Source organism: Pleurodeles waltl, chromosome 2_2, assembly GCF_031143425.1.
Source record: "Pleurodeles waltl isolate 20211129_DDA chromosome 2_2, aPleWal1.hap1.20221129, whole genome shotgun sequence".
NCBI classification, from domain to species: domain Eukaryota; kingdom Metazoa; phylum Chordata; class Amphibia; order Caudata; family Salamandridae; genus Pleurodeles; species Pleurodeles waltl.
In genome coordinates, this window is record NC_090439.1 from 1,194,161,622 (window position 1) to 1,194,184,573 (window position 22,952).

The window sequence follows — 22,952 nt, forward strand, 5'->3', positions numbered from 1 at the left end:
GGAGTGCAGCACGAGCAGTTCTGAAACGATGTACTGATGCACTGGAGGACCCGCTTACACCCTCTGACACCCGTAGGAGTGCAGCACGAGCAGTTCTGAAACAATGTACTTGTTCACTGGAGGACCCGCTTACACCCTCTGACTCCTGTAGGAGTGCAGCACGAGCAGTCCTGAAACGATGTACTGATGCACTGGAGGACCCGCTTACACCCTCTGACTCCTGTAATGTTCCCTCTTCTAGCAAGGCCTGCAGTACCTGGCGATGGAGATAACGTAGTGTCTCAGTTATTTTTCTGCAATATATAGTAGCAATAGCTCATCAGTTATTGCCAATGGTGCAACTGACATCTGCCCTGGTATGTTCATGGGGCGCCCAAATATTATCTCATGGGGACTCAATTTTGTGACTCGGTCAGGAGTGCTCCTTGTGGCTAGCAGCGCTAATGGGAGTGCATCAATCCAAGATAACTCAGTCACTGCGCATATTTTCCCCATCTTATTTTTCAGCACTCCATTTTGTCTTTCCACAGCTCGTGCTGCAGCGGGGTGATATGCACAATGTAGCTTCTGTGTTATTCCCAGCCCTTTACAAAGGCCCTGAATAACCCGGGAAATGAATCCTGGTCCATTGTCAGAACTTAAAAGAGTCGGTACCCCGAAAAGTGATATCAGCTCTTTTAACAGACACTTTGCGACTGTTTGAGCATCACAATTTGTAGTAGGGTATGTTTCAATCCATTTGCTGAACATGCACACTATTACCACAACATATCTTATTTTGTTTACTGGAGGCATTTCAATAAAGTCCATTTGAAGAGTTTCAAACGGTCCATGTGGGGTGAAGAGTGGCCTGAAGCAGTTGGGGCACCCTTTCCAGTGTTGTATTGTGCACAAACAGTACACCTTTTGCACAAATGTTCCACATTCTGTCTGAATTTTGTATTAAACCAAAACTGTGAGAACAATCGTATCATTCCATCCCTTCCCACGTATGAGAGACCATGGAAGAGGTGTGCCATGAAGGTCAAGAATAAAGATGGCAAACATATCCTGCCGTCGGGCACTACCCAGATACCCTCCTCATTTTGCTTGCAACCGGCCCCCTCCCACTCCGTTAATTCCTTTTCTTGGGCCCGTTGTTGGACACTCTTAGGGTCAAAATGTGTATTTTCTTCTTGCATAGTTATGGTGGGTGTGACCTGAACCATTTCGTACTCACACCCACTGAGTGCTATTCTTCGTGCTTCTTTGTCAATGAATGCATTCCCTATAGAGACATAGGGCCAGATGTACCAAAGGATTTTACCCATTCTGTGTCTATGGGAAAAAGCTTTCGTACATATGGCCCACAATCCTTTGCAAAGGTGTGTGCTGTGCATTTCATAATTGCTACTTGCTTGGGCATCAGCAAAGCTTGTAGCAAGGCAACAATCAGCGAGGCTTGTTGTATCTGTTGGCCTGCTGAGGTGAGGAACCCCCTCATTTCCCATAGCTGACGAAAATCATGTGTGACCCCAAATGCGTATTGGCTGTCTGTGTAAATGTTCACTGTCCTTCCTGCTGCCCACATGCATGCCCTAGTAAGTGCTATCAATTCTGCCACCTGGGCACTTGTATTGTTGGTAGCCTTCCTCCTTCTAGCAACTTTTTAGCCGTTCCTACAGCATGGGCGGCCTAAAGCGCTCCAGTATGATCTCTTATACATGATCTATCAACAAACAGGTCACCTTCAGCCTCTGGGAATGGTGTGTCTCTTAGGTCTGGCCTCACTTTGGTGTGTCTGTCTGTGGCCACGGCACAATCAAGGAAGTAATTGTCTATGGTGGGGTCATTGTGATCCTTTTCTGTGGGCCACAGGCAGGAGGGGTTCAATGTAGTACATCTCTTTATCTTTATATGTGGTGCCAGTAATGTTAGTTCATAGCGTGAGAGACGAGCATTTGTCAAGTGCTGGGTTTTAGTGGTAGTCAGCAACGTGTCTACTGAGTGGGGAACATGTAATACCAAGGTGTGTGCCAGGACGATATTTTCGGATTGTTCTACTGCCAGTGCAGCTGCTGCTACCGCTCTAAGACATGGAGGAAGACCTGCTGCCACTGGGTCTAAGGTAGCCGAGTAATAAGCCACTGGGCGGTAGTAAGTGCCGTGTTTTTGTGCCAGAACCCTTAGGGAGCAACCCCCCTTTTTGTGACAGAATAGGTGGAAGTTTTTAGTGCAGTCTGGGAGGCCTAGTGCTGGTGCCGCACACAATCCGTCTTCAATTTCTGAAAGGCCTCCTCACGCTGTTCTGGCCATGGTACCTTGTCCGGCACATCTTTGTGTGTTAAATCTAACAATGTTTATGCAATTAGGGAAATATTAGGTATCCAGTGCCTACAATAACCTGCCACCCCAAGGAAACCCCGCACCTCTGTTTGTGTCTTCGGCCTTGGGTGCTGTGTTATTGCCGCTATCCGATCTCGTAACAACCTCCTGGATCCCGGGGACAGTTCATGTCCTAGATACTTTACTTGAGATTTGCAGAAGTGTAACTTCTTCTGGGAAACCTTATGTCCTTTTCTGGCTAGGTGGCACAATCAGGCCACTGTGTCTTGGACGCATGCCATCCGTGATAGTGAGGCTAGTAACAGATCATCAATGTACTGTATCAGTGTTGACCCTCCTGGCAGGTGCAATGACGCCAGGTTTGACCTCAGGGCTTCTGAGAACACTGAAGGGCTGTCGCGGAAGCCTTGAGGGAGCCTTTGCCATGTGTATCTTCTTAATTTGAATGAGAATGCAAATAGATCCTGAGACTCCCTATGAAGAGGCACTGAGAAGAAAGCATTACTGAGGTCTAGGACGGTGAAATGTGTGTCCGTATTGGGAATGTTAGACAAAATGGTGGCTGGGTTTGGGACTACTGGAAATGATGGTACAACTGCCTTGTTGAGTTCCCTAAGATCCTGAGTAAATCTACATACCAGGGCCCCATCTGGCCCTGTAGGAAAGTACCATCTTGCCTGGCATGTTACCCCATTTTTCACTGTATATATGTTGTTTTAGTTGTATGTGTCACTGGGACCCTGTTCACCAGGGCCCCAGTGCTCATAAGTGTGCCTGAATGTGTTACCTGTGTAGTGAATAACTGTCTCACTGAAGCTCTGCTAATCAGAACCTCAGTGGTTATGCTCTCTCATTTCTTTCCAAATTGTCACTAACAGGCTAGTGACCAATTTTACCAATTTACATTGGCTTACTGGAACACCCTTATAATTCCCTAGTATATGGTACTGAGGTACCCAGGGTATTGGGGTTTCAGGAGATCCCTATGGGTTGCAGCATTTCTTTTGCCACCCATAGGGAGCTCTGACAATTCTTACACAGGCCTGCCACTGCAGCCTGAGTGAAATAACGTCCACGTTATTTCACAGCCATTTTACACTGCACTTAAGTAACTTATAAGTCACTTATATGTCTAACCTTTACCTGGTAAAGGTTAGGTGCAAAGTTACTTAGTGTGAGGGCACCCTGGCACTAGCCGAGGTGCCCCCACATTGTTCAGAGCCAATTCCCTGAACTTTGTGAGTGCGGGGACACCATTACACGCGTGCACTACATATAGGTCACTACCTATATGTAGCTTCACAATGGTAACTCCGAATATGGCCATGTAACATGTCTAAGATCATGGAATTGCCCCCTCTATGCCATCCTGGCATTGTTGGCACAATTCGATGATCCCAGTGGTCTGTAGCACAGACCCTGGTACTGCCAAACTGCCTTTCCTGGGGTTTCACTGAAGCTGCTGCTGCTGCCAACCCCTCAGACAGGTTTCTGCCCTCCTGGGGTCAAGCCAGGCTTGTCCCAGGATGGCAGAACAAAGGACTTCCTCTGAGAGAGGGTGTCACACCCTCTCCCTTTGGAAAATGGTGTGAAGGCAGGGGAGAAGTAGCCTCCCCCAGCCTCTGGAAATGCTTCCTTGGGCACAGATGTGCCCAATTCTGCATAAGCCAGTCTACACCGGTTCAGGGACCCCTTAGCCCCTGCTCTGGCGCGAAACTGGACAAAGGAAAGGGGAGTGACCACTCCCCTGACCTGCACCTCCCCTGGGAGGTGTCCAGAGCTCCTCCAGTGTGCTCCAGACCTCTGCCATCTTGGAAACAGAGGTGCTGCTGGCACACTGGACTGCTCTGAGTGGCCAGTGCCACCAGGTGACGTCAGAGACTCCTTCTGATAGGCTCCTTCAGGTGTTAGTAGCATATCCTCTCTCCTAAGTAGCCAAACCCTCTTTTCTGGCTATTTGGGGTCTCTGTCTCTGGGGAAACTATAGATAACGAATGCAAGAGCTCAGCCGAGTTCCTCTGCATCTCTCTCTTCACCTTCTGATAAGGAATCGACTGCTGACCGCGCTGGAAGCCTGCAAAACTGCAACAAAGTAGCTAAGACGACTACTGCAACTCTGAAACGCTGATCCTGCCGCCTTCTCGACTGTTTTCCTGTTTGTGTATGCTGTGGGGTTAGTCTGCCTCCTCTCTGCACCAGAAGCTCCGAAGAAATCTCCCGTGGGTCGACGGAATCTTCCCCCTGCAACTGCAGGCACCAAAAAGCTGCATTACCGGTCCCTTGGGTCTCCTCTCAGCACGACGAGCGAGGTCCCTCGAATCCGGCAACTCTGTCCAAGTGGCCCCCACAGTCCAGTGACTCTTCAGTCCAAGTTTGGTGGAGGTAAGTCCTTGCCTCACCTCGCTGGGCTGCATTGCTGGGAACCGCGACTTTTGCAGCTACTCCAGCCCCTGTGCACTTCCGGCGGAAATCCTTTGTGCACAGCCAAGCCTGGGTCCACGGCACTCTAACCTGCATTGCACGACTTTCTAAGTTGGTCTCCGGCGACGTGGGACTTCTTTGTGTAACTTCGGGTGAGCACCGTTTCACACATCTTCGTAGTGCCTGTTTCTGGCACTTCCTTGGGTGCTACCTGCTGCTGAGAGAGCTCCTTGTCTTGCTCGACGTCCCTTCTCTCTCCTGGTCCAATTTGCGACCACCTGGTCCCTCCAGGGCCACAGCAGCATCCAAAAACGCTAACCGCATGATTTACAGCTAGCAAGGCTTGTTGGCGTTCTTTCGGCGGGAAAATACCTCTGCACAACTCTCCACGGCGAGAGGGATCCGTCTACCAAAGGGAAAGTCTCTAGCCCTTTTCGTTCCTGCAGAAACCTCAGCTTCTTCTGTCCAGTAGAAGCTTCTTTGCACCCGCAGCTGGCATTTCCTGGGCATCTGCCCATCTCCGACTTGCTTGTGACTTTTGGACTTGGTCCCCTTGTTCCACAGGTACCCTAGATTGGAAATCCACAGTTGTTGCATTGTTGGTTTGTGTCTTTCCTGCATTATTCCTCTAACACGACTTCTTTGTCCTTAGGGGAACTTTAGTGCACTTTGCACTCACTTTTCAGGGTCTTGGGGAGGGTTATTTTTCTAACTCTCACTATTTTCTAATAGTCCCAGCGAGCCTCTACAAGGTCACATAGGTTTGGGGTCCATTCGTGGTTCGCATTCCACTTTTGGAGTATATGGTTTGTGTTGCCCCTATCCCTATGTGTCCCCATTGCATCCTATTGTAACTATACATTGTTTGCACTGTTTTCTAAGACTATACTGCATATTTTTGCTATTGTGTATATATATCTTGTGTATATTTCCTATCCTCTCACTGAGGGTACACTCTAAGATACTTTGGCATATAGTCATAAAAATAAAGTACCTTTATTTTTAGTATAACTGTGTATTGTGTTTTCTTATGATATTGTGCAAGTGACACTTGTGGTACTGTAGTAGCTTCACACGTCTCCTAGTTCAGCCTAAGCTGCTCTGCTAAGCTACCATTATCTATCAGCCTAAGCTGCTAGACACCCTATACACTAATAAGGGATAACTGGGCCTGGTGCAAGGTGCAAGTACCCCTTAGTACTCACTACAAGCCAGTCCAGCCTCCTACATTGGTTGTGCAGTGGTGGGATAAGTGCTTGAGACTACTTACCACTCTTGTCATTGTACTTTTCATAAGAGAAAAATATACAAAACAAGGTCAGTGTATATACACATAGCCAAAAAGTTTTGCATTTCCTCTTTTCACTCTTTTCTAAGTGCTGAAAAGTACTTCTAAACTTTCAGAAAGTTCTTAAATGTTTAAAAAGTTTTTTTTTCCGTCTTTCTAAAAAGTTCTGAAAACTTTTTTCTCTTTTTCTATCACTTTAACTCTCTCTAAAAATGTCTGGCACAGGCCAAAATGTTTATCTGTCCAAACTTGCTTATGATCACCTTAGCTGGAAAGGAGCAAGGAGTCTCTGCATAGAAAGAGGTTTGAGTGTAGGGAAGAATCCTTCCTTGGAACTGTTACTTAACATGCTTAGAGAACAAGATAAGGCTATAGGTGCCCCATCTGTTGAAAAAGTACCTAATAGTTCCCAATCTGATTCAGGGACTCCCCCAGGAAAAGATTCAGGTAAGAAACTTCCTAGCCTGCCCATTACTAGACAGTCTAGCATAGTTGGTAATGATGATGAGCCACACCATACAAATAGTGTTGTCTCACATCATAGCAAAAGCATTTATTCTCACCATACTGGTAGTAATGTTTCTGTTAGCCAAGCTGTTAGGGTGCTTCTGTAAGGGACAGGTCTCCTTCTGTTCATTCCCATCATACCTCTGTATCTAGGAATGTCCCTCCCACCAACCCTGATGACAGAATGTTAGAGAGGGAACTCAATAAGTTGAGGGTGGAACAAACCAGACTGAAGCTTAAAAAGCAACAGCTGGATTTGGATAGACAGTCTTTTGAATTAGAGAAGGAAAGACAGAAGTTGGGTTTAGAAACCCATGGTGGCAGCAGCAGTATTCCCCATAGTCATCCTGCAAAAGAGCATGATTCCAGGAATCTGCATAAGATAGTTCCCCCTTATAAGGAGGGGGATGACATTAACAAGTGGTTTGCTGCACTTGAGAGGGCCTGTGTTGTACAGGATGTCCCTCAAAGGCAGTGGGCTGCTATCCTATGGCTATCATTTAGTGGAACAGGTAGGGATAGGCTCCTTACTGTGAAAGAAAATGATGCTTATAATTTCCAAGTTCTTAAGAATGCACTCCTGGATGGTTATGGCTTAACCACTGAACAATACAGGATAAAGTTCAGAGAGACCAAAAAGGAGTCTTCACAAGACTGGGTTGATTTCGTTGACCATTCAGTGAATGCCTTGGAGGGGTGGTTACATGACAGTAAAGTTACTGATTATGACAGCCTGTATAACTTGATCCTGAGAGAGCATATTCTTAATAATTGTGTGTCTGATTTGTTGCACCAGTACTTGGTGGACTCTGATCTGACCTCTCCCCAAGAATGGGGAAAGAAGGCAGACAAATGGGTCAGAACAAGAGTGAACAGAAAAGTTCATACAGGGGGTGACAAAGATGGCAACAAAAAGAAGGATGGTAAGTCTTCTGACAAGGGTGGGGACAAATCTAAAAATGAGTCTTCATCAGGCCCACAAAAACACTCTGGTGGGGGTGGTGGGCCCAAATCCTCTTTTAATCAGAACAAGGAAAAGAAACCATGGTGCTATTTATGTAAAATAAAAGGCCATTGGACAACAGATCCCAGTTGTCCAAAGAAAGGCACCAATGCTCCTACCACTACAACCCCTACTGCTACCCCTAGTGTCCCTACTAATAGCAGTGGTGGTGGGAGCAAACCTACTAATAGCCAATCCAAGGGAGTAGCTGGGCTCACTATTGGTAACTTAGTTGGGGTTGGCCTTGTTAGGGAGGCCACAGAGGCTGTGTTAGTCTCTGAGGGGGCTATTGATTTAGCCACCTTAGTTGCTTGTCCCCTTAATATGGATAAGTACAAGCAGCTACCCCTAATAAATGGTGTTGAGGTTCAGGCCTACAGGGACACTGGTGCCAGTGTGACTATGGTCATAGAGAAACTGGTCCACCCTGAACAACACCTACTTGGTCACCAGTACCAAGTAACCGATGTTCACAACAACACACTTAGCCACCCCATGGCTGTTGTTAATCTCAACTGGGGGGGTGTTACTGGTCCAAAGAAAGTTGTGGTAGCTTCAGATTTACCTGTAGACTGTCTATTAGGGAATGATTAGGAAACATCAGCTTGGTCAGATGTGGAGTTGGAGGCCCATGCAGCAATGCTGGGCATCCCAGGGCATATTTTTGCTTTGACAAGGGCTCAGGCCAAAAAGCAAAAAGGACAGGGAAGCTTGGATCCTGGAACAATGGACCAAGTGCTCCCTAAAGCTAGGGCTAGTAGAAGCAAACCACTTCCTACTACCTCTCCCTCTACAGTGGATTCTTCTTCTGAGGAAGAAGAATTCCCTCCCTGTGCAGAACCTACACCAGAGGAGCTTCAAGCAGACACTGCTGAGCTTTTGGGTGAAGGGGGGCCTGCCAGGGAGGAGCTGAGTGTGGCACAGCAAACCTGTCCCACATTAGAGGGTCTCAGACAGCAAGCTGTCAAACAGGCTAATGGGGATGTCAGTGACTCTCACAGAGTTTACTGGGAGGACAACCTCTTGTACACTGAGCATAGGGATCCTAAACCTGGAGCTGCCAGGAGATTAGTGATTCCTCAGGAGTACAGAAAGTTCCTCCTAACCCTAGCACATGACATTCCCCTAGCTGGGCATCTAGGACAAATGAAAACTTGGGACAGGCTTGTTCCCCTGTTTCATTGGCCTAGAATGTCTGAGGACACAAAGGAATTTTGTAAGTCCTGTGAAACCTGTCAAGCCAGTGGCAAGACAGATGGCACCCCAAAGGCACCCCTTATCCCACTGCCTGTGGTTGGGGTTCCCTTTGAAAGGGTAGGGGTTGACATAGTTGGCCCCCTTGACCCTCCTACTGCTTCAGGCAATAGATTTATCTTGGTTGTAGTGGACCATGCCACAAGATACCCTGAAGCAATTCCTTTAAGGACCACTACAGCACCTCCAGTGGCAAAGGCCCTCCTGGGAATATTTTCTAGGGTGGGCTTCCCAAAGGAAGTAGCATCAGACAGGGGAAGCAATTTCATGTCTGCATACTTAAAGGCCATGTGGAAGGAGTGTAGTGTAACTTACAAGTTCACTACACCCTATCATCCACAAACAAATGGACTGGTGGAGAGATTTAATAAAACTCTCAAAGGCATGATTATGGGTCTCCCTGAAAAACTCCGCAGGAGATGGGATATCCTGTTACCATGCCTCCTTTTCGCCTACAGGGAGGTACCCCAGAAAGGAGTGGGCTTCAGCCCCTTTGAACTTCGTTTTGGACACCCTGTTAGGGGTCCACTCACACTTGTAAAGGAGGGTTGGGAACAACCTTTAAAAGCTCCTAAGCAGGATATTGTGGATTATGTACTTGGCCTCAGATCAAGGATGGCTGAGTACATGAAAAAGGCCAGTAAAAACCTTCAGGCCAGCCAAGAGCTCCAGAAGCAATGGCATGATCAGAAGGCTGTTTTGGTTCAGTACCAACCAGGGCAGAAAGTGTGGGTCTTGGAGCCTGTGGCCCCAAGAGCACTCCAAGATAAATGGAGTGGGCCCCACACAATTGTTGAGAAAAAGGGTGAAGTCACCTATTTAGTTGACTTAGGCACTGCAAGGAGTCCCCTTAGGGTACTCCATGTAAACCGCCTGAAACCCTACTATGACAGGGCTGATCTCACCCTGCTCATGGCAACAGATGAGGGACAGGAAGAAGACAGTGATCCTCTACCTGATCTCTTCTCTTCCACAGAACAAGATGCTCTGGTGGAAGGTGTCGTTTTGGCTGATTGTCTTACTGCTGAGCAGAAGGACAATTGCATAAACCTCCTAGATCAATTCTCTGAACTCTTCTCTACTGTGCCAGGTACCACTTCTTGGTGTGAGCACACTATAGATACTGGAGACAGCTTGCCTGTCAAAAGTAAGATCTATAGGCAGCCTGACCATGTCAGGGACTGCATAAAGCAAGAGGTCCAGAAAATGTTAGAACTAGGAGTGGTTGGGCACTCTGACAGTCCATGGGCTTCTCCTGTGGTACTTGTACCAAAACCCCATTCCAAAGAAGGAAAGAAGGAAATGCGGTTTTGTGTAGACTATAGAGGTCTCAACTTGGTAACCAAAACTGATGCTCACCCTATACCCAGGGCAGATGAGCTCATAGATACACTGGCATCTGCCAAGTATCTAAGCACTTTTGATTTGACTGCAGGGTATTGGCAGATCAAATTGTCAGAAGATGCTAAACCTAAGACTGCATTTTCTACCATTGGAGGACATTACCAATTCACTGTGATGCCTTTTGGTTTGAAAAATGCACCTGCCACTTTTCAGAGGTTGGTGAACACAGTCCTGCAAGGGCTGGAAGCTTTCAGTGCAGCATATTTGGACGATATAGCTGTCTTTAGCTCCAGCTGGGATGATCACCTGGTCCACCTATGGAAAGTTTTGGAGGCCCTGCAAAAGGCAGGCCTCACTATCAAGGCTTCAAAGTGCCAGATAGGGCAGGGTAAGGTGGTTTATCTGGGACACCTTGTTGGTGGGGAACAGATTGCACCACTACAGGGGAAAATCCAAACAATTATTGATTGGATTCCCCCTACCACTCAGACTCAGGTGAGAGCCTTCCTAGGCCTCACTGGGTATTACAGGAGGTTCATTAAGAACTATGGCTCCATTGCAGCCCCTCTTAATGACCTCACATCCAAGAAAATGCCTAAAAAGGTATTATGGACAGCAAACTGTCAGAAAGCTTTTGAGGAGCTGAAGCAGGCCATGTGCTCTGCACCTGTCCTGAAAAGCCCTTGTTACTCTAAAAAATTCTATGTCCAAACTGATGCATCTGAATTAGGAGTAGGGGCAGTCCTATCACAACTTAATTCTGAGGGCCAGGATCAACCTGTTGCTTTTATTAGTAGGAGGTTGACCCCTAGAGAAAAGCGTTGGTCTGCCATAGAGAGGGAGGCCTTTGCTGTGGTCTGGGCTCTGAAGAAGTTGAGGCCATACCTGTTTGGCACTCACTTCATTGTTCAGACAGACCACAAACCTCTACTTTGGCTAAAACAAATGAAAGGTGAAAATCCTAAATTGTTGAGGTGGTCCATATCCCTACAGGGAATGGACTATACAGTGGAACATAGACCTGGGAGTAGCCACTCCAATGCAGATGGACTCTCCAGATATTTCCACTTAGACAATGAAGACTCATCAGGTCATGGCTAGTCTTATTGTCCTTCGTTTGGGGGGGGGTTGTGTAGGAAAGTACCATCTTGCCTGGCATGTTACCCCCATTTTTCACTGTATATATGTTGTTTTAGTTGTATGTGTCACTGGGACCCTGTTCACCAGGGCCCCAGTGCTCATAAGTGTGCCTGAATGTGTTACCTGTGTAGTGACTAACTGTCTCACTGAGGCTCTGCTAATCAGAACCTCAGTGGTTATGCTCTCTCATTTCTTTCCAAATTGTCACTAACAGGCTAGTGACCAATTTTACCAATTTACATTGGCTTACTGGAACACCCTTATAATTCCCTAGTATATGGTACTGAGGTACCCAGGGTATTGGGGTTCCAGGAGATCCCTATGGGCTGCAGCATTTCTTTTGCCACCCATAGGGAGCTCTGACAATTCTTACACAGGCCTGCCACTGCAGCCTGAGTGAAATAACGTCCACGTTATTTCACAGCCATTTTACAATGCACTTAAGTAACTTATAAGTCACCTATATGTCTAACCTTTACCTGGTAAAGGTTAGGTCCAAAGTTACTTAGTGTGAGGGCACCCTGGCACTAGCCAAGGTGCCCCCACATTGTTCAGAGCCAATTCCCTGAACTTTGTGAGTGCGGGGACACCATTACACGCGTGCACTACATATAGGTCACTACCTATATGTAGCTTCACAATGGTAACTCCGAATATGGCCATGTAACATGTCTAAGATCATGGAATTGCCCCCTCTATGTCATTCTGGCATTGTTGGCACAATTTGATTATCCCAGTGGTCTGTAGCACAGACCCTGGTACTGCCAAACTGCCTTTCCTGGGGTTTCACTGCAGCTGCTGCTGCTGCCAACCCCTCAGACAGGTTTCTGCCCTCCTGGGGTCAAGCCAGGCTTGTCCCAGGATGGCAGAACAAAGGACTTCCTCTGAGAGAGGGTGTCACACCCTCTCCCTTTGGAAAATGGTGTGAAGGCAGGGGAGAAGTAGCCTCCCCCAGCCTCTGGAAATGCTTCCTTGGGCACAGATGTGCCCAATTCTGCATAAGCCAGTCTACACCGGTTCAGGGACCCCTTAGCCCCTGCTCTGGCGCGAAACTGGACAAAGGAAAGGGGAGTGACCACTCCCCTGACCTGCACCTCCCCTGGGAGGTGTCCAGAGCTCCTCCAGTGTGCTCCAGACCTCTGCCATCTTGGAAACAGAGGTGCTGCTGGCACACTGGACTGCTCTGAGTGGCCAGTGCCACCAGGTGACGTCAGAGACTCCTTCTGATAGGCCCTTCAGGTGTTAGTAGCCTATCCTCTCTCCTAAGTAGCCAAACCCTCTTTTCTGGCTATTTAGGGTCTCGGTCTCTGGGGAAACTTTAGATAACGAATGCAAGAGCTCAGCCGAGTTCCTCTGCATCTCTCTCTTCACCTTCTGATAAGGAATCGACTGCTGACCGCACTGGAAGCCTGCAAAACTGCAACAAAGTAGCTAAGACGACTACTGCAACTCTGTAACGCTGATCCTGCCGCCTTCTCGACTGTTTTCCTGTTTGTGCATGCTGTGGGGGTAGTCTGCCTCCTCTCTACACCAGAAGCTCTGAAGAAATCTCCCGTGGGTCGACGGAATCTTCCCCCTGCAACCGCAGGCACCAAAAAGCTGCATTACCGGTCCCTTGGGTCTCCTCTCAGCACGACGAGCGAGGTCCCTCGAATCCAGCAACTGTGTCCAAGTGTCCCCCACAGTCCAGTGACTCTTCAGTCCAAGTTTGGTGGAGGTAAGTCCTTGCCTCACCTCGCTGGGCTGCATTGCTGGGAACCACGACTTTTGAAGATACTCCGGCCCCTGTGCACTTCCGGCGGAAATCCTTTGTGCACAGCCAAGCCTGGGTCCACAGCACTCTAACCTGCATTGCACGACTTTCTAAGTTGGTCTCCGGCGACGTGGGACTTCTTTGTGTAACTTCGGGTGAGCACTGTTTCACGCATCCTCGTAGTGCCTGTTTCTGGCACTTCTGCAGGTGCTACCTGCTGCTGAGAGGGTTCTTTGTCTTGCTAGTCGTCCCCTCTCTCTCTTGGTCCAATTTGCGACCTCCTGGTCCCTCCAGAGCCACAGCAGCGTCCAAAAACTCTAACCGCATGATTTGCAGCTAGCAAGGCTTGTTGGCGTTCTTTCGGCGGGAAAACACTTCTCCGCGACTCTCCGCGGCGAGCGGGATCCGTCCACCAAAGGGGAAGTCTCTAGCCTTTTTCGTTCCTGCAGAAACCTCAGCTTCTTCTGTCCAGTAGAAGCTTCTTTGCACCCGCAGCTGGCATTTCCTTTGCATCTGCCCATCTCCGACTTGCTTGTGACTTTTGGACTTGGTCCCCTTGTTCCACAGGTACCCTAGATTGGAAATCCACAGTTGTTGCATTGTTGGTTTGTGTCTTTCCTGCATTATTCCTCTAACACGACTTCTTTGTCCTTAGGGGAACTTTAGTGCACTTTGCACTCACTTTTCAGGGTCTTGGGGAAGGTTATTTTTCTAACTCTCACTATTTTCTAATAGTCCCAGCGACCCTCTACAAGGTCACATAGGTTTGGGGTCCATTCGTGGTTCCACTTTTGAAGTATATGGTTTGTGTTGCCCCTATCCCTATGTGTCCCCATTGCATCCTATTGTAACTATACATTGTTTGCACTGTTTTCTAAGACTATACTAAGCCTATACTGCATATTTTTGCTATTGTGTATATGTATCTTGTGTATATTTCCTATCCTCTCACTGAGGGTACACTCTAAGATACTTTGGCATATTGTCATAAAAATAAAGTACCTTTATTTTTAGTATAACTGTGTATTGTGTTTTCTTATGATATTGTGCAAGTGACACTTGTGGTACTGTAGTAGCTTCACACGTCTCCTAGTTCAGCCTAAGCTGCTCTGCTAAGCTACCATTATCTATCAGCCTAAGCTGCTAGACACCCTATACACTAATAAGGGATAACTGGGCCTGGTGCAAGGTGCAAGTACCCCTTAGTACTCACTACAAGCCAGTCCAGCCTCCTACAGGCCCTACTGCTGCTTTCTTCACAGGGAGTTTTGGAGTATTGCATGGGCTATCTGTCACTTTTCACAGTATTCCTTGTTTCAGAAGATCTTCTATTACTGGGGTTATACCCTCCTCACCCTCTCTAGCTATTTTGTATTGTGGTACCTGTGGTAATTTGGCTCTAGGGCGCAGTGTCACTTGTACCGGTGGGTAGTCCAACATCCTTCCCACATCATTTGGCCCCTTCGCCCATACCTCGCTAGGGACTGTATTCTGCAGTTCAGACCCTGCCCTTGCGCCTGTCCTCCTGGGTCACATTTCATAAAGGCTTGCAACGCTATCCCATTCTCCTTGCTCTCCAAGAAGATCCCTTCAGGTGAGCAACTGATGGTGCATTGTAATTTACATAGGAGATCCCTACCTAGCAGATTTACTGGACAGTACCTGGCAAAGATGAACTGGTGATTTACTGTGATAGGGCCTACCTTGAATCTCAGTGGTTGTGTAAGAAATTCGTCCATAGGTTGCCCCGTCATCCCTACGGCCGTTATTTGTGTTTCTGAAAATGGTGCATTTGGTACATCAGAAGCTCTCAGCATTGACCTGGTGGCCCCAGTATCAACTAAAAATGGCACTGTTTTACTCAATACCGTCCCATCTACATATGGACCATCTTGATCTACTGACAAATCTGGGCCCGTGAAGTTTGTCTCGGTGGGAGGGGGATATGGGAACCCATGCCCCCTTTGAGGTGCTTGTGGTGTGTCTTGGTGGGTGCCCCAACCGGCGCAGTCTGGATCATTTGTGTATGCATCATGCACATTATTGGTAGTGCTCCATACACTCCGGATCACCATCAGACCCCTGCCACACCACATTTTTAACAAAGCAGACACAGCCATCACACCACACCTACGGAAAGCCATCACACCTCCTTCGAAACTGCAAGATTCCCGGAAAGCTGGAAACACGCCAAAATCAACGCCCTTCTCAAGAAACCAAAGGCAGACCCCAAGGACCTGAAAAACTTCCAGCCCATCTCTCTTCTCCATTTCCCGGCAAAGGTCATTGAGAAAACCAACAACACTCAGCTCACTCAGTACCTCGAAGACAACAACATCCTCGACCCCTCCCAGTCCGGCTTCAGACGCAACCACAACACCGAAACCGCCCTCCTCGCCGCCACAGATGACATCAGAAGCCACCTCGACAATGGAGAAACATCAGCCCTCATCCTTCTAGACCTATCAGCCGCCTTTGACACCGTCTGTCACCACACCCTAAAATCCCGCCTCCACGCTGACGGAATCTAGGACCAGGCCCTCAAATGGACCGCATCCTTCCTCGCCGGCAGAACCCAAAGAGTCCGCCTCTCCCATACCAATCCAAAGCCTTCAACATCATCTGCGGCGTACCCCAGGGCTCATCCCTCAGCCCGACGCTGTTCAACATCTACATGGCCCCTCTTGCACAAGTGGCCCGTCAGCACAACCTCAACATCATCTCTACGCCGACGACACCCAACTCATCCTCTCCCTCACCAAGGACCCGCACACCGCCAAAACCAACCTCCACGAGGGACTAAAAGACATCGCCAACAGGATGAGAGACAGCCGGCTAAAACTGAACTTGGACAAAACAGAGGTCCTCATCCATGGGCGCACCCCCTCCGCCTGGGACAACTCATGGTGGCTGACCAAGCTGGGTGCCCCACTGACACCCACCACAGCGCACGAAACCTTGGCTTCACCCTCGACTCCTCACTCTTCAAGTCAAAGCAGGTGAGTGCCATCTCCTCCTCCTGCTACAACACCCTCCGCATGCTCCGCAGAGCCTACAAATGGATCCCAACAGAAACAAGAAAAACAGTAACCCAGGCCCTCGTCACCAGCAGACTCGACTATGGTAACGCCCTCTACACCAGTATCCCATCCAAACTCCTACAACGCCTCCAACGCATCCAAAACGCCTCCGTCTGACTCATCCTCAACATCCTTCGTCACTGCCACATCACCCCCCACCTAAGAGACCTTGTCTGCCTCCCCGTCAACAAAAGGATCACCTTCAAGCTTCTAAACCACGCACACAAGGCACTCCACAACACCGGACCAACATACTTGAACAACAGACTCAGCTTCTACACCCCCACCCGGCATCTCCACTCCGCAAACCTAGCCCTTGCCTCCATCCCCCGCATCCGGTGCAAATCTTCACGCGGAAGATCATTCTCGTACCTCGCCGCCAAGACCTGGAACACCCTCCCGTCGGATCTACGACAGACCCAGGATCTTCTTTCCTTCAGAAAACTCCTCAAGACATGGCTCTTCGAGCAGTAGCAGCATCCCCCCCGCGCCTTGAAACCCTCACGGTATGTAGCGCGCTTTACAAATTGATTGATTGATTGATTGGTGTATGGTGGGGGTTGTGGTGGCGTCTCCTGTTGTTGCCTATGTGACCCCTACCCCTATGTCCTCTGGTTAGCAGTGGGCAGTCTGCTTTCCAGTGTCCTGGTTGATTGCAGAGGAAACAAGTAGTACCTGGTGGAGGCGTGAAAGGTACCTGTGCACCTCGTCCCCTACCTCTTCCCCTTCCTCTTCCCCTTCCTTGGTTATTGCTGTAAAACCTCTCTTGTGCCACCATCAGTTTCACCTTATCCTTTTTCATCTTCTCCGCATCTGCTTCTTGGATGTTTGTTTGACAGTCTGCGCAGTACCTGGCTGCTGCTAACACTTTGTCAATTGGTCTTGTTGCCAGCACATCAATGACGTTTGTAAGTGAGTTTGTATGGGTTGCTGTAATCCATATACAAAGTTATTCACAAACGCTGGCATCGCCTCACCTAGTGGGTTTTTCATTCCACTGCTCTGCTGGTATACCTGGAGTAGGCGGTCGTAGTAACTCGTCACACTCTCATTCTTTTCCTGTTTTGTATGAATTATTTTGGACCAGTCTGTCTTCTCTTCTGGTACCCTTTCCCGTATGTATTTGATCACCTTTTCTCTTGCTACCTCCACCCCGTCTCCTGGTGCCCCCCCTTTACCTCTCTCTGGTTCTTCTGTTGGCCATTCTACCACCTTTTTGCAATCCTCCAATAGATCTTGTGGTATTATTATACTGAATAACATGTTCAAATCCTTCCACATCATCTCTCCCATCACCACTATCCTGTTCAACTCTGTGTACCATTTGTGTGGGTCTTCGTGCAGTTTTGGATAATCTTTGGTGAAGGCAAACTAGTCAGCGCAATGCCATGGTACATAAACATATGTTAGGATATGGCCCTCCTCTCCTATAGAGGGTGAGGGCACCTCTCTCAGAGGCATTTGGGTTACTTTTTCTGTTCCTTTCTCTAGGTCCTTTAGCACCTGCGCTGTCTGTAACCCTTCTAACAATTTCTTCCAATTTTGTAATTTTAGTATGGCATATTCCAATCTTTCTTACACTTTGTCATCACTTCAGCATTTCAATTCCTCCCCTGTAAAGCTCAGCTGGGAGGTGTCCTACCTGTATTCTACGGGCAGAGGGTCCGTATTGTTTGTATGTTGTATATATTTGTTATGCACTCCTGGTCCCTGGGCCATTAGTTCTGCACGTGCTAAGGCCAGTAATTCTTCCCCGTATGCCCTTGTAGTGTCCCTTTTTAAATCTGCCACCTTTTTCCTACCATCAATGAGGTCTGTGAGTAAGGTGTGACACTTTGTGCTATCAGATTTTAGAAACGTATTCTTTCTTTGCGTGCTGGGGGAGTTATTTGGTGTGATATACGGTGACCCTCCCTGCGACTGGCTTCCTGATATGCTGCCCCTTCTATTTCCTAGTAAACTTTCCTCATGAGGCGAGTTCATAAGGTCAATGTTGTACTTCGTATTGTGAGTGAAAACACATATCTCCCATATGATCTTATGTAGCTCTGGTATCCCTCTGAAACTGTCCCCCGAGGTATCCCCAAATTGCTACTTCCAATGTGTTTTCAATAAATTCGTCTTTTTCTTTTTCATTTCTATTTCGTGGTAAAGGCATATTGATTTTAATATCCTGCATCATACAAGTAATTCTTCACTCTCTTTATCTAATTTTAGTGCGCTATGTGCCACTTCCTCTTTCACCTCCCGCAGCATCTGCAGGTTTGTTAATTCTTCCAGATCCACTTTTTTTTGTTCCTCTTTTACTAAGCCCTGCGCCAGTCCACGGGCTGCAGCCTTCTAAACTGAGGATAGATCCGGAGGCTGTGCCCCTGCTGCTGATTTCGCACTTTGCACCACCCCCTCGGACCTTGTTTCATTTCCCCGTAGTCTTCCGATTATGAGGTCCTCTATGAGTGGATCCTCTTCTTCCTCCTCCAGCATTCCCTGCACCTTGTATTCCTGTGGTGGTGCACCTACCACAGGAACATATGGTAATGTCCCCACCACCTCAAGCGTTTTATCTCTCCACTCCTCTCGCTTGTCACTCCTCTTTCTCGCAATATAACATCCATCCTTCAATTCTAATAATTCCTTGTGTACTGTATCCTTTACATAATCTGTCATTCTGTAAACAATAATTCCAGGAATAGAAAGCATCCCATTCTAATCCCTTTATCGTGTACACCAAATGTAGAAGCTGAATCTTAGATACCCATCTCAGGTTACAAACAACCGTTAGCCAGCTCTTCCTGGTAGACAAAAAGGTTTATTTAGAAACAACAAATACATGTACATGGAGACTGAGCAGCATAAGTCAAGCTTGAACATTCTGAATAAGGAAGTAATACCTGATCTTTTATAATATCAAACCACAAACCGAATCGAGCATTTCATTGGTCCTTGACATTGACGTATGATCATTTCTTCAATATTGCCAAAGGTGCTACAGTCAATTCTTATTAACGCACCATATATAGTAAACTGAAGCACAGACAAGGAAGTTACCTAATATGTCCTACCTGTCAAATATCGCGTGATACATCTTATGACAGAACTGAGAACAGCAGGAACACAAATGGTATCTTCAAGAAGGAAGACTGCTTCAGCTAGCATGCAATGACAATGATATTTCATGGTGGCTGTTCTAATGGTAAGCCTTGCAATATAGTGCGTTTCAGGCAATATCAGAAACATATCAGTAAGCACAGCTTGTGTTAGTTGTACATTGTCCAACAGAGATAGGCCCAATTGTCATTGTTTATCACAGGGCCCATTAGGCCCAAGTTGGTGAAGAACCAAAATGCGATTCCACAACGGGGTTGCTACATTCTCCTCCAGAAGCTACAGGCCATCCAGAACACCGCAGCCAGACTCATCCTCGACCCTCTGCCCCAGTGCCGGCAACCCTCATCTCCCCCTACCTCAAAGACCTCCATTGGCTCCCAATGAGAAGCCAATTCAAGCTACTGACCCAGGCATACCAGTCCATTTCCAACCAAAGACCAACCTACATCAACCACTGTCTGAACTTCCACCAATGAGACAGACAACCTTGATCTGTTGGGAAATGGGGAAACATTTTCATTAAAAAATTTCAAATTAAAAAACGCTGTGCACAGCCAAACTTTTTGTTAGCAACATATATTTGTTTGGGATTGGATTAAAATCAGCTTAAAGTTTGTTTACCATCTGTGAATAAAATTGTTGCTTAAATAATAGGCAACAGAGAGGGCCATTGGATTTATGTGACTCAGGCCCATATTTATACTTTTTGACACAAAACTGTGCAAATGCAATTTTGCAGCAAAAATATTACCGCCGGCTAACGCCATTCCTTAAGGACATCTTAACGTCATATTTATTGAATGGTGCAATATGGCACTAAGGAATGGCTAGCGTCTAGGAAAAAGACACTAGCCGGGCAGGGATAGCTTTAGGGATTATGGTGCTACTGGGTCAGAAATGACGTTAGGTTGGTTAGCTGCAAAATATATGCCACTAACCAGCCTACCGTGATTTTATGACTCACAAGCAGCCACAGACATGACTCCTGTCTAAGTATAGACAGGAGTCATGCCCACCACTCCAATGGCCTGCACAGGGGACCAGTGTCCTCTGGGCAGGACATTAAACCCATTGCCAGGCAGGGGGCCCCATGCCTGGGGCCACCATTGGCACACCTATAAATAAAGGAAAATCCTTACCTAAACTTATCTGGGTTGGGGACCCCCATCCTGTGGTGTCCCTCTGGGGTGGGTGGGGATGTTCCTGGGGCTTGGGTGGGCATCCTAGTGCAAAGTCCCTGGTGTTTCACCATGGAAATGGTCCTAGCTGGTCCCTAACGCCTGGTCTGACCCAGGCGTTAGATAATGGTGCTAAGCAGGCTTAGCACAATTCTCTGGGTCCGTCTACTCCTTGCGTGTGGTCTCTGTCCGGAGTATAGATATGGCCCCATGGGATTAAAGTAAGTTCTAGGATGGGAACGCCTAAATTGCATCTCATTGACGCACATTGGGTTGGTGCATCCTAGAAATGGCGCAAAGCCCAAGATATTGACGCTAGACGGGTCTAGCGCCCAAGTATAAATATGGCAGTAGGTTTGTGCCATTTTAGCATCAAAATAAATGAGACTAAAACGGCGCAAAGCAAGTATAACTATGCCTCTCAGTGTCTGGAGTTGGATCCCAAAAGCCACAAGGCATCACAGCAACATTCTATTACTGTAAATGAATCACAAAATGGACAACCATCTTCAATATAGTTATTCTTAAAATATCAGTAGTTCATTAACATCTTTGTCAACATACTGATACATGGAGCATTGATGAAACATTTATAACTTTTTTTTTACAAATTATAAAACATCTACTTCATTTTAGATGTGGAAAACTGCCTGAAGTGCCCTGAAGACAAGTGGCCCAATACCAGGAGGGACGGCTGCATACCCAAAATCATTACTTTCCTCTCATACCACGACACGATTGGTGTGATTTTGGTCTTCATAGCTATTTCCTTCTCTATAGCAACAGCTGCAGTTTTGGGAATCTTTATTAAGCACAGAGACACACCGATAGTGAAGGCCAATAACCGAGATCTCAGCTACACTCTCCTTGTCGCCCTAATTTTGGCTTTTTTATGCTCCCTCCTATTTATTGGACGCCCTGCTACGTGGACCTGTCTCATCCAACAAGCTGCATTTGGGATTATTTTTACTGTTGCTGTGTCTTGTGTTTTAGCAAAAACCATCACTGTTGTCATTGCCTTTAATGCCACAAGGCCTGGGAGCAGATTAAGTAGGTGGCTGGGATCCCGCGTGTCCGGCTCTATTGTCCTCTTCTGCACACTAGGAGAAGTGACAATCTGTCTCTCTTGGCTGCTCACAGCTCCACCTCACCCTGGCACTGACACACAGTCTGAGACTGGGAAGATGATCCTGCAGTGTGACCAGGGCTCCGTCACTGCCTTCTACAGTGTGATTGGTTACATGGGACTGTTGGCCTTGGCCAGCTTCATTGTGGCTTTTCTCGCCAGGAATCTTCCTGACAGATTCAACGAGGCCAAGCTCATCACATTCAGCATGCTGGTGTTCTGCAGCGTCTGGGTCTCCTTCCTCCCAGCCTACCTCAGCACTAAGGGCAGGTACATGGTGGCCGTGGAGATCTTCACCATCTTGGCTTCTAGCGCTGGACTTCTGGGCTGTATATTCATCCCCAAATGTTACACCATTCTATTTAGGATGAATAGCAATACAAGAGAACATTTCGTTCTAAAAGTTAATGTGTAGTCTCTGAAGAATCATTGTTGAGTGGCTCTGCTAGCCACACCAGCAGGAAATTTATATATGAACACTTAGGGGGTTATTCTAACTTTGGAGGAGGTGTTAATCCGTCCCAAAAGTGACGGAAAAGTGACGGATTTACCACCAGCCGTATTACGAGTCCATTATATCCTATGGAACTCGTAATACGCCTGGTGGTATATCCGTCACTTTACCGTCACTTTTGGGACGGATTAACACTCCTCCAAAGTTAGAATAACCCCCTTAATACTTACCTGTAAAACTTTAAAAATGAACATGCCTTTACCATTCCTCCCTTTACATTGAAATAACAAAATAAATTCTAAAGGCATGCGTGGTAAAGGCATATTGATTTTAATATCCTGCGTGATAAGGGTATGCCTGGTAAAGACACATGCGTGTGGGGTTCAGTCATTGTTGTAAAGGCTGTTTCCCCTCCCACAAGCGAGTACAGATATTCATACAGATATATAGTTCTCTGCCTTATGTGCGATCTCCGATTACCATCTATGAGGTTTGAGATACTTTGCTGTAGAGGTTTTGAAGACCAGTGAATCCACCTTCAATGGATCCGCTGAGCGATCTTTCTTGCAGTATTTTCAGGTTTCAAGAATACTTGCAGTTTCTGCTTTGACAGAAGAGGGGGGGGGTGGTGGAAGCAGTTTCTTTAAGGTGCTCCTTAGTTACAGTGCCCCCCTTTGCTATTCATCCTGAAAATAATATTTTTAACTGATTCATTCATTACCACACTTTGTAGTAATATTCCATTGTTTCACAGATTTCTTTTTGGGTGATATATACCTGCTGGTGATCTTTAATGGAACAACATTATTATTAATACTTTGATGTTATTATTTGTATTGGCTCAAGCAACATTTTATAAAATTAATGTGTTTTTAATATCAAGAATAACCAAAATCAGTTTCATTCCTTCAAATAAAAGAGAAGACATAGCCTCAACACCTCCTCTGAAGTCCAAAGTCATTGAAACTCAA

At 47.1% G+C, this 22,952-nt stretch overlaps 1 protein-coding gene across 1 annotated transcript in view; it reads left to right on the plus strand.

Moving 5' to 3' along the window:
- LOC138279298 (vomeronasal type-2 receptor 26-like) overlaps window positions 1-21,942 on the plus strand; it is a 147,856-nt gene extending 125,914 nt beyond the window's left edge. The window contains exon 6 of the mRNA XM_069219394.1: window positions 21,038-21,942. Within this exon, the coding sequence (XP_069075495.1) occupies window positions 21,038-21,942 (905 nt within the window). The remainder of the gene's footprint in view (window positions 1-21,037) is intronic.
- The last annotated feature ends 1,010 nt before the right edge of the window (window positions 21,943-22,952 follow it).